This window comes from Vitis riparia, chromosome 17 (assembly GCF_004353265.1).
Source record: "Vitis riparia cultivar Riparia Gloire de Montpellier isolate 1030 chromosome 17, EGFV_Vit.rip_1.0, whole genome shotgun sequence".
Taxonomy (NCBI): domain Eukaryota; kingdom Viridiplantae; phylum Streptophyta; class Magnoliopsida; order Vitales; family Vitaceae; genus Vitis; species Vitis riparia.
This window is the reverse complement of record NC_048447.1, coordinates 17,623,393-17,635,471: the sequence shown is the minus strand read 5'-3', so window position 1 is coordinate 17,635,471 and position 12,079 is coordinate 17,623,393. Positions and strand designations below refer to the sequence as shown.

Below are 12,079 nucleotides of genomic sequence, written 5' to 3'. Positions count from 1 at the left end.
TGGGCAAAAGTAGTACACGGTTGTTTTCTTGCAAAACATGCTTCTCACAAGAGCAGTGAAGGATCAAACACCCTTTGAGGCGTGTTATCACTATAAACCATTATTGCACTTTCTTAAAATATTTGGTTGTTTGTGCTTCACTCACATTCCATAGATCAAGAGAGATAAACTGGATAAAAGAGCACTTCCGGGCATCTTCATTGGCTACAGCTCGATTATGAAAGCTTATAAAGTTTTTCAGCCACAAACTGGAAATATTGTTATAAGCAGGGATGTGCACTTTGTGGAAAATGAAAAATGGAACTAGGAAGATGCAAAACAGAATAATGGAGATTGGCAGAATGACATGGTAGATGATGTTCCGATCAAAGACACGAGATTGCTTTTTGATGCATATCAAAGATGCAATATTGCTGTATGTGAACCTGTAGACTATGAAAAAGCAATGAAGAATCAGAATTGGATGATTGTAATGAAGGTGGAGCTATCAATGATAGAGAAAAACAAAACATGGATTCTTGTTGAAAGACCTAGAGACAAGAAGGTGATTAGAGTTAAATGGGTGTATAGAACTAAGCTTAATGCTGATGGTTCTATTAACAAAAACAAATCAAGACTTGTTGTGAAATGTTATAATCAAATTTTTGGTGTGGACTACTCAGATACGTTTGCTCCAGTTGCTCGGTTAGATACCATTAGGTTGCTGCTTGTTGTAGCTGCTCAAAATGATTGGAGAGTGTTTCAACTCGATATCAAATCAGCCTTCTTAAACGGTTACTTGCATGAAGAAATCTATGTTGAGCAACCTAAGGGTTATGTGAAAGAAGGAGAAGAAGACAAGGTTTATCTTCTCAAGAAGGCTCTTTATGGCCTGAAACAAGCTCAAAGAGCTTGGTACAACATAATCGATATGAACATTTGTTGAATTTAGGATTTGCTAGAAGCTTATCTGAATCAACATTGTATGTCAAGGACAATGGAGTTGGCATTCTTATCATCTCACTATATGTGGATGATCTGCTTGTGATTGGGAACCACACAAGTCTTGTGGAGAAGTTTAAGCTAGAGATGATGGAAGTTTTTGAGATGAAAGATCTAGGTTTGATGACTGTTTTCCTTGGAATGGAAATCAAACAAAGTGAACATGAAGTTTTTATTTTTCAGAAGAAATACGCCAAAGAGATACTCAAGAAGTTCAAATTAGATGAATGCAAGGAGATAAGAACTCTTATGAATCAAAAGGAGAAACTCAGTAAAGATGATGGAACTGACAGGATTGACCAGGCACACTTCAGAAGCATGATTGGTTGCTTGATGTATCTCGCTACAACAAGGCCTGATATCTTGAATGTTGTAAGCATTTTGTTTTGGTTTATACATTGTGCAAGTGAAATGCATCTCAAGGGAGCAAAGAGGGTGATTAGATATGTTAAAGGCACCTGTGATTTTGGTATCAAATTTACGAGAAGCAAAGAGTTCGGGCTGGTTGGTTTTGCATATAGTGATTGCGGAGGCTCCATTGATGATATGAGGAGTATTTCTGGCTACTATTTCACTTTTGGTTTTGGTTTTTTCTATTAGTGCTCGAAAAAACAATAAATTGTAGCTCAATCTATAGTTGAAGTAGAGTTTATTGTTGTTACAGCTATGGTAAATCAAGCTATTTGGCTAAGGAAGATTTTAAATGATCTTAACATGGAGCAAAAGGAAAGCACGAAGATACTTATTGACAACCAAGCTGTCATTGCTATAATCCTGTGTTTCATGGGAAAACTAAGCATTTTAATATTAAGTTATTCTTCTTAAGAGAAGTTCAAAAAGATGGAGATGTGATTCTTCTCTATTGCAAAACAGAATATCAGGTTGCGGATGTTTTCACCAAGCCACTGCAAGTTAGCAAATTTGAAATTCTAAGGACAAAACTTGGTGTTTGTAGTTCAAGAAGCAAGAAGAAGTGTTGAAGACAGTGCTCAAGACTGTTGAATGTTTCAAAGTTATTGTTGCTAGTTTTTAGGTGTTGGTTGTTTTTGGGTTTTTGCATGTTTTGTTCATGCCTTAATCATTTGTCCACGTTTATAGTGGGTAGTTGTTGATTAAGTTTTTTTTATTTTTTATTTTTTATTTTTTATTTTAAAATTTTTGATGATTAATGAATTGTTGCCATTCTAGTTTGTTTTTCTTCTGCAATATCTTTCTGTTTTTTCTTCATCCTTGTTTTTGAAAAAACTACAAAAACTTATGACAATGAATTTAAGAGCTTTCCCTGCAAATTCTAATAAGAGGAAATATTAATTTTAGTATTCAGTCAATCCATAAACATCATTCTCAATCATTTTGCATTATACACAGAAAGACTTATGAGGCGTTTACCAAGTCAATCCATAACGTCTAGTGGGGATTGAATGAGACCAGTCATTATGCTGTGTAGGCATTTTTCCATTTACTGTATATATCCCTCTCATCACTCTACTCATATCTCTGCTCACTTCCCCTCCATTAATTCACTTCCCATGAGCTATATCTCCTCAAGATGCATCCCAAGTTCTTCTCATCTACCCACTTCATCTCAATCCCCATCTTCCTCCTCTCCCATCACTTCCCAATATCGATCCGGTGTGAAGATTCTCCATATGTGAAATGCAATTTTCAGGTCCAATGTAATGATGAAGTGCGCAAAATTGAGTACCTTTTCTGGGTAGATGGGTATCGACCTGATTACTGTGGTCATCCGGCGTTCAAGCTTGACTGCATGGGATTTAAGGCCACTATAGAGATAATGTGCCGAAAATATGATGTCATTAGTGTTGATGGCGAAATTCCCCTGCTACAGTAATCGTCAACAGCAACGGAATCTCGGTCAACGCGTAGTAGTAATTCCTCCTTCCTTCTACAAAAAGATATCCGGACAAGATGTCCGGATACACCCTCCGATGATTCTGTTAGCCATTGCTCAAGAGATCAAGCTATCAGGCATTTTTTTAGGGATCATTAGCCTTACCTTCCTCTTTGTGTGAAACCTCTTTTATACAATGTCAGAAAGTATGGCACCGCTTTGCTAGCGGGTCCCATCGTCATGATTGCGGCTCATAGGGCGGCAAAGCAATATTGACATTTCTGGTGGCAGGTGGCGATTGTCAAGAAAGTATTTAGGCGGTGGACGTCGCCGCAATTTATGACTTTTGAATATCGGGGATGTGTCAAGAAACCTGAGAAGACTTGGGAATGTCTTATCGAATGTATCTTGCATTAATGATGAGTGACAGTTCAGGAGACTTGGTCATCAGTATTGTCAGAGTTATCTTTTTTATTGCGGGCAGAGGTGGATCCGACGAATCACGAATGTCCAACGAGCTAAGCTACTCGGGTATGCTGTCACTAGAGTAGTCAGACATGTTTGTCCGGGGAAGTTGAATCGCCCTTCTTTCCCATCCGGCGGAAGACGCCGGATGTGAAATATCCGAAGAAGGTGGAACGTCGATCGAATCCGGATATGAGATATCCGGCTAAGGTGGAATGTCGGTCGAATATAATGGCGGCTGTGAAACATCCGGGTGGAATGAGCGATGATTCCCGTCCGGGTGGAATGAGTTGTGTCATGCGTCGCAAGGGGAGCCGTCCGCATGGTCAAGGGAGAGGGAGCCACGTGGCACTTTTTAGTGAGGACCCCACACTGCCCCCTTTTATATCGCCTGTCTGGCTTAGTCAGAAAAGGCGGGAAAAAAATGTTACCTTTACACAATTTCTCTTTCATTCGGACAACAATGGCACGTGGCGCTTTCTCGTTGCGGGAGCTAGTGAGGTGCGTCGTCTTTGAAAACTGTGCCAGATGGTGTGTCGTTTCGGAATTTGGCGCAATTAAGTCTCCTGTCTTTTTGGGGATTTCTCGGGGCTTTGCTCTTATAAGTAGGGGCCCAGGGCCCTTTGTTGATACTTTTCATTCTGCTTCCAACCTCCCAAGTGCTTCTAGAAACTCTTCAGAAAAAGTTCTAAAGCGCGGCGACTGGTTTTCAACTTTTCCTAGAAATTTTTGCAAGGTTTGCCATTTCTCTCTTCCTTTCTCTCTCACTTTGCTGCTTGCGATGTATTTTGTTTGCCCTTGAGGAGACGGATTGGGTTGGTAGGAGTGAACGATACAGGTAGTTTTTGTCAGAGTTCGAGCCTTGAAGAGGCCAGGATGTATTGGGGACTGATAAGGGGTTTCTGATGTATTTTGAGGGTTTTCATAGGTTTCTTTGAATGTGAGGTTGCTGAGAGAATGGTTTTTCTGGTGGGTCTGTGTGGTGTTACTATAATCTTCGAGTTAGGGTTCATGGGTTTAGGGTTTTTACAATACGATGTGCTTCGCATGCGTTTTGACCGGTGCTTTCTTGTAACGCAGGTTTTGCGCAATCTATGATGTCTTTGAAGAAGGGAAACGTGGCGACTGGCGCGGCCGAGCAAGGCGGTTCGGGCGGGCGAGTCAACCGTACTGAGCTCCTAAACGAGAAGGAGTTCCGAGATTGCTTCGGCATCCCCAACGGAGTGTCCATTCGTCTGCAGGAGGGTGATGCCGTGTCAATCGCCAAGTCGGGGGACAACTCCATTTGTTTCTCCAAGGAGCAGTTCAATACGAGACTTCGCCTTCCGCTTTTCTCACTTTTTAAGCAATTCCTCCACTACACCCAGATTCCACCGGCTCTGATCCACCCCAACATTGTCCGGGTACTGATGGGTTGTGGCGTCCTGGACATGCTGTTTAACCTGGACCTATTCTTGCTGGAGGTCCTATTCGTCTACTCCGTCAAGAAGGGGAAGAATGATATCCACAGTTTTGTTGCCAGTATTCCATCACTTCAACTGGTGACCAACCTTCCTGACTGGACAAAGAGGGCAGCCAGAGGACACGTGCTGGTCAAGGGCGCATGGGCGGGCTTGGCGGCGCATCCGGACAAGCAGTTCGCTCCCAACCAGTTATTGAAGATCCTAGGTATGAATAAGTTGCCCTCTGTCCTTCTGCGGTTGCGAGTTAGATCAGCATCATAAGGTGGCTAACATGCTTTGTTCTCTTGGGTGCAGGCAAGGATAGAAGGGGGAAGCTGGTAAAGTGGGTGGAGAAAGCCTCGTTCGACCGGTTGAACAGGCTGTTTGAGATTGCGGCGGATGAGAGGAGCTGTCAAACGCTTCTCTCCGCGCAGAATCTCCGATCGGTTACCCAAGAGCCTCAGCCGTATGTTCTCAACATAACCGAGGCGGCTGCCCAAAAAAGTGGTGGCCGAAGAACATTTTGTTCTCAAAGATCTTTCCGTCTATGCGGAGGCGCGCGAGGCAGACGCCCAGGCACGCCAAGCACTTCTTAGCGATCAGGAGGAAAGAAAGCAAGAAGGAACTTTGCGGAAGGCTCCTGGTGATAAAAGTCCCGTGCCCTTTCCTCCTGCTGGCGCCCTAGCGAAAAAGAAGAAGAAGGTTCTCAAAAAGGGAAAAACAATAAAACTTCCAACTCCCCCAAAGGAAGTTGTAATAAATTCTCCAACTCCCATAAAGGGAGTAATAATAAGATCTCCAGCTCCCTCCGACTTGCCCTCTGTTTCAAGCGGCTCCGGACGTATCGCGTGTCTAAACGGATTGAAGCCTTCAATTCCAACGGCTGCACAGATGGCTCTTCTGGCTGAGGAAGCAACCTCCGTTTGTCGGCTCGGCTCTCCCCATCCGGACGAGGATGCAGCCGCGGCCTCTTATGGTGAAAAGTTGCCTCCTACGATGCCTTCAATGGAAGAAACGGGCCCTGAAAGTCAGGGTTTGTCCCCTTGTGAACCGAGTCCCCTTGCCCTTGTGCCAATGAAAAAGGCATCCGCGGGAAGGTTTCATCCGGCTCGCGATTTGAAGTCTGGCATCAGCGAGAGGCTTCAAAATCGTCTTCGGGAAACCATCGAAGTCAGCTGCTCATCCGCCCAGGAGGTTCATCCGGAGGACAGTGAGACGGTGATGGCAAAAGAGAATCTAACCGACCCGGTGCCGGTTCCAAATGAGGGTTCGCCCGCAGAGACCCAATCGGTCGTGAATGATGGAGGCCCGGATCCAGAGGAGGAGTCAAACCATACTGCCTTGTTAGAGGGGAGTCTCGTTGATGATGCTGCTTGCATCTCCACTAGTCCTTTCAGCTATGCGGAGTTGGGAGAAATGTTGAAACGGATTCCACCCGGCTCAGATGTTGCTGTGCCTTCAGCGAAAATGTTTGAAACGGCGGAAATGGTATAGCTTATTCCCCTTGATTTTTCTTGCTATATTGGTGTGTTTTTCACATGACTAAAAATTGAACTTGTTGTTGTGGGTTTTTCTGCAGCTGGTGAGCGGTATTCGCGGCATGGTTCAACAACGCGATCTTTTTTCAGTCTTGCTGCGGACTGCCGATTATATGAAGGCCTTCGTCTCCCAGTGCATGAACGGTAAAGAGGAACTGTGCTTGAGATTGGAGCAAGCCGAAGCCAGCTTATCCGTTGCCCGGAGAGCCTCTGAAGAGAGTGCTGAAGCTTTGAAGAAGTCCTAGGAGGACAACGAGGCTCTCCGAATAGAGCTAGCAGAGGCGAAGAGTCGGGAGGAATCTATGGACGCCCGCCTGCACGAGGCGGAGGATGAGGCGGCCCAGCTAATGGGGGAAGTGAGACAACTCCGGATAGAGGTGTCAATTGAGAAAAAAACAGAGAGAGGACTTACAGTTGTGTTTATCAGCGCAAAAAAGAAGAGTTGGAGGCTGAGTTTGCTGCGCAAAAGGGGATACTTGAGACGGCTTACCAGAAGCAGGTAGACGAGATGTACTTCTTCGGCTACCGTTGCTGCATGAAGAAGCATGGTATCAAGCGGGACGTCCTTTCGATTCCCCCGGGTGAGGAGGAAAAGTTGCGCTGCAAGCTTTCACAATGAAAGCTTTTCTTTTTGTAACTTTTACCGCTATTTCTCTCTGTATCCATAGTCCGGATGTCTTTTGTATACAATTTCACAATTATTAATAAAACATACTTATTCACATTGTTCTCCCATCTTTCTTTCATTGGTAGTATTGCTTCAAATTGGCTGCATTCCAAGGGCAGAGTAGAGGGGTTCCATTTAAGGTTTGCAAATGGTATGATCCATTTTCGTTAGCTTTTGACACCATATAAGGATCTTCCCAATTGGCCTGAAATTTTCCGACTCCTTTCTCAATCGTGTCTTCAAAGACTTTTCTAACCACCAATGACCCTTTCTTGAAAATCCGAGGTCGAACCTTCCTGTTGTAGTATGCAGTCGCCTTTTGTTGATATGCGGCCATCCGGATGGATGCTGCCTCTCTAGCCTCATCCACCTAATCCAAGTGTCTTGCAAGCTCGTCGTCTTCATTTCTTTGACCTTGGACAACAGTTTGGGCTGTAGGCATACCCACTTCAGTTGGGATGATGACATCTGTTCCGTACGCAAGGGCAAACGGGGTATTTCCTGTTGGCCTTCCGGGTGTGGTACGGTAGGCCCATAGGACTCCGGGTAGCTCTTCTACCCACTTTCCTTTGGCTTTTTCGAACCATTTTTTCAACGCATTTAGTAAGGTTTTATTGGTTGCTTCCGCTTGACCGTTGCTCTGAGGGTACCGCGGCGTGGAATACAGATTTTTGATGTGAAGTTCCGCGCAAAAACCTTTAAAGGCAGAGCTATCAAACTGTGGGCCGTTGTCGGTTATGATCGCCTGAGGGATTCCAAATCGACACACTATATTTTTCCAGACGAACATTTTGACGTCCTTGTCATTGATGCTTGCATAAGCTTCAGCTTCTACCCACTTGCTGAAATAATCGGTAGCAATGAGCAGAAACTTCTTCTGAGCGGCTGCAGTGGGAAAGAGTTCCACGATATCCACCCCCCATTGTGCGAAAGGCCAGGGGCTTGTTACTGAGTTTAATGCCTCAGCGGGCATATGCGGGATTGGTGCGTATTTTTGGCATTTGTTGCATTTCTTGACATGGATCTCTACGTCCTACCTCATTGTAGGCTAATAATATCCTTGCGAATGCCCCCTGAGTGGTTGCCGCAAACACCTTCATGAAGTTCGGATAGAACATATTGGATTTCCGACTGGATCAAGCATCTGAGGTATAGACCTCCGAAGGATCGCCTGTAGAGATCACCTCCGATTAGGGTAAAGTGGGATGCTTGTACCTGAACTTTGTGGGCATGCTTGGGATTTTCAGGCAATGCCCCCGCTTGTAAATAGACTCTGATGTCGACCGCCTAGTCATCTTCCTTTGGGCTCACATTGCAAACGTGTGATTCAGCAATGGCGGGAGTGGCTTGAACGTATACCGGTAGCATTGTTGACTCTTTCACGGGAAATGATGCGGCTATTCCTGCCAAAGCGTCGGTCTGCACATTATCTCCCCTTAGGATTTTTTCAATGATCCATTCTTCTAGCCGGTTGAGTGATTCTTGTACTTTTAATGAGTATTTGGCCATACGCTCGTCCTTGGCCTCGTACTCTTTTAGTATTTGCCCCACGACGAGCTGGGAGTCGCTGTGGATTTTGACTTTTGATGCGTTGAAAGTGGTTGCAAGGTCCAATCTGGATAGGATGGCCTCATATTCAGCCTCATTGTTTGAAGTGGGAAAATCTAGACGGATGGATTGCTCCAGTCGTTCTTCGGTTGGTGCTTTGAGGAGGAGTCCGACTCCTGATCCGGACGAATGGGAGGCTCCATCAACATGCAGAGACCACCAATCATCCGGAGTCGATTCTTTGTCCGGGGTGCACGCTTCAGGCAACTTTGCTATAAAGTCTGCCATGACCTGTCCCTTCAGGGACAGTCTGGGTTGATAACTTATCCCATATTCGCTCAGCTCTATCGCCCATCGTAGCATCATTCCTGTTATGTCTGGTTTATGTAGGACATTTATGAGAGGTTGATTGGTGAGTACGGTTATAGGGTGAGCTTGGAAATAGGGACGCAATTTCTGAACGGCCGTGCGCAACACCAGGGCAGTCTGTTCCATCCTTGAATATCTTGTCTCTGCATCGGCAAGCGCTTTGCTGATGAAATATACGGGTCTTTGCTCTTGGGGCAACAAGGAACGGAGCAGGACCACGCTAACAGCCCAATCGGTAACTGCTAGATACAGGTATAGTCTTTCACCAGGTTGCAGACTGCTTAGAATGGGGGGTTGAGAAAGATACCGTTTGATTTCTTCAAATGCATTTTGGCAGTTTTGCGTCCATCCAGATTTATTGATATCTCTAAGTGCCAGGAAGAAAGGCTTCATCTTGTCTGTGAATCGAGCTATGAACCGTCTGAGAGTGACGAGTTTGCCAGTGAGGCATTGCAACTGCTTCTTGTTTGTTGGTGCAAGCATGTTGGCAACTGCTTTCACCTGATCTGGATTGATTTCGATTCCTCTTTGGGTAACCATGAACCCTAGGAACTTCCCCGAGCTTACCCCGAATGCGCATTTGGCTGGGTTAAGCTTCATGCCATATTTTCTCAATAAATGAAAAACTTTCTGCAAATGCTGGGTGTGTTCGCCTCGGGTTTTGCTTTTGACTACCACATCGTCAATGTACACCTCAATAATGTCGCCAATCAGCGGCTTGAAAATCTTGGTCATTAACCTCTAATACGTAGCCCCAGCGTTCTTGAGTCCGAATGGCATGACTCTATAACAGTAGAGCCCGTGAGGAGTTGTGAAGGAGGTTTTTTCTTCGTCATCCAAAGCCATGGGAATTTGGTGATACCCGGAGAAAGCATCCAAAAAGGATAGCATTTCATGCCCGGAGGTTGCATCTACTATCTGATCTATTCGCGGTAGTGGGAAACTGTCTTTGGGGCAGGCGTCATTAAGATTGGTGTAGTCTACGTACACCCGCCATTTTCCTCCTTTCTTAGGGACCACTACTACGTTTGCCAACCATTCCGAATACTCCACCTCCCTTATAAATCCGGCCTCCAATAATTTTTCCATTTCTTCCTGAATGACTTTTTGCCTGTCCGGATGGAATCGTCGGATTTTTTGTCGAACTGGCTTGGAGGTGGCTAATACGTTGAGCCGGTGGGAGGCGACTCTCGGAAGTATTCCAGGCATGTCCGAGTGGGCCCAAGTAAAGATATCTCGATTTTGTTGGAGCACTTTTTGAAGCTCGAATCTCTCGGCTGGCGGTAGGAGGGTACTAACGTACGTGAAGCGTTCACCTTCCTTTGATATCTGGACAGCTTTCAGCGGATCTGCTGCCGGGGGATTTTTGTCTCTCGGATGCTGTAACTGCTATTGGTCAGAAGCATTTGCTTCTTTGGAGGAATGCTCGCGGTCGGCACTGGGTTCGGCCTCGCAAGAGATCTGATAACATTGTCGAGCAGCGGGCTGGCTTCCGTAAAGATTAATTTGCCCATCTTGGGTGATAAAGCTGACCTTTTGATGATATGTGGATGGAATGGCCTTCATTCCGTGTAACCACGTGCGTCCTAAGATGGCATTGAAAGGGGATAAATCCTCAACCACAGAAAACAAAATGTTTAGGATGACTGGCCCGGCATGAACCGACAGTATTACATCCCCAAGTGAGGTTGTGGAAGAACCATTGAATCCGGATAGGGTTCTTCCGGGATTTTCCAGGCTGGAGGGTTCGAAACCCATTCGTTTGATGACCGCCACCTGCAATAGGTCTGTGGAACTACCTGGGTCGATCAAGATTCTTTTTACGTCGTAGTCTCCCACTCCTATTGTTAGGATGAGAGCATCTCGGTGCGGCTGCAGCCCTCGGGATGGATCTAGAGTGGGGAAGACAATGGTCCCATCTATGGGATGGATGCTCCTATTGGCTAATCCTGGCCGGATGGAGCTCACGTGTTCCCGAACCGTAACTGCTCGCAGCAGTCTCTGTCTTTTCCTTTTGGAACTGTACTTGTCATCCAAGGGTCCTCCGTATATGTAGTTGATCATTGCCCTAACAGGAGTTGCTAGGGCGCGTGGGCCTCGACTATGGGGAGATTCTTCACCTTTAGGCACTGTTCGGACGTACTGCTTCAAGTGTCCTGCCTTTAGGAGATCCTCCACCATGTAACGGAGGCTTATGCACGCTTCAGTCGTGTGCCTATGATCTTTATGGTAATCACATTTTTTGTTGCGGTCCCTTTCTGAGGGGTTCGATCTTATTGGTACTGGCCATCTAAATCCGGACAGATTGCGGATTATAGGAAGCAGTTTTTCGTACGACTTGGTGAGAGGTGTTTGAATGAGTAGCGGGCGCTGCTCATCTTGCCCCATGTTGGATGACCCAGGATGGTTAGGTGATTTGAAGCTTCTGGTGGCTTCACTTTTAGCAGCTTGGCCAGTTACTAGGACCTGCTGTGCAGCGGCACGGATGTCATCCTCTAGCATGGAGTATTTACTCGCACGCCGAAATAATTTGTTCATGGTTGTAGGAGGTTTTTTTGGCGAGGGACTCGAAGAAGGGGGTCCCTAGGCATATGCTCCGCTTAAAAATTTGGAGGATTGCGTCCATGCTGTACGATTCGACTTGTAGGATAGCTTGTTCGAAGCGCTTCACGAACTCTCTCAAAGTTTCATTTTCTTGCATTTTGAGGTTCTGCAAGGTGCTGATATTTTGCTTATGTCTGGCTGTGCATAAGTATTGCCCCACAAAGACCTCGGACAAATCCCGGAAATTGTCAATCGAGTTCGCGGGCAGTCGGTGAAACCATGAAAAAGCCTGGCCTTACAGACTGGCTGGGAAAACTTTACACAACAGCATATCATTCCCCATGTCAAGGGTCATGAGCTGCCGATAATGCATTATGTGATCAAAGGGATCGCTGGATCCATCATATGTGGAGAATTTTGGGACGATGAACCCTGCGGGGGTTCATATTTAATGATACGAGAGCTAAAAGGCGTGGAGAGCATGTCGTCTAGACACTTGCTGATAGAGCCCGGAGGGGCTATGTGCGAGGAATTTTTTCCAACCCCCTCCACTGGGGGGCGGGCGACATGTCCCTGTAAAGTAAGCGAGCTCGAGGGCTCGGAGTGTGCACCCAGTGATATGGTGGCATGAGGCCTGTTTTTGTAGGATGTTTGGGGTCCCAAACGCACGTAC

The 12,079-nt window shown here is 45.8% G+C and overlaps 2 protein-coding genes across 2 annotated transcripts; one reads left to right on the top strand and one right to left on the bottom strand.

The window, feature by feature from the left end:
- The first annotated feature begins 5,631 nt into the window (after window positions 1-5,631).
- On the top strand, window positions 5,632-6,523 carry LOC117904181. The gene is made up of 2 exons (XM_034816692.1): window positions 5,632-6,228; window positions 6,320-6,523. Exons 1-2 carry the CDS (start codon window positions 5,632-5,634, stop codon window positions 6,521-6,523), a joined length of 801 nt encoding a protein of 266 aa, XP_034672583.1.
- Window positions 6,524-10,251: 3,728 nt separating this feature from the next.
- LOC117904180 lies at window positions 10,252-11,400 on the bottom strand. The gene has a single exon (XM_034816691.1). It carries the CDS (start codon window positions 11,398-11,400, stop codon window positions 10,252-10,254), a length of 1,149 nt encoding a protein of 382 aa, XP_034672582.1.
- Between the last annotated feature and the right edge of the window lie 679 nt (window positions 11,401-12,079).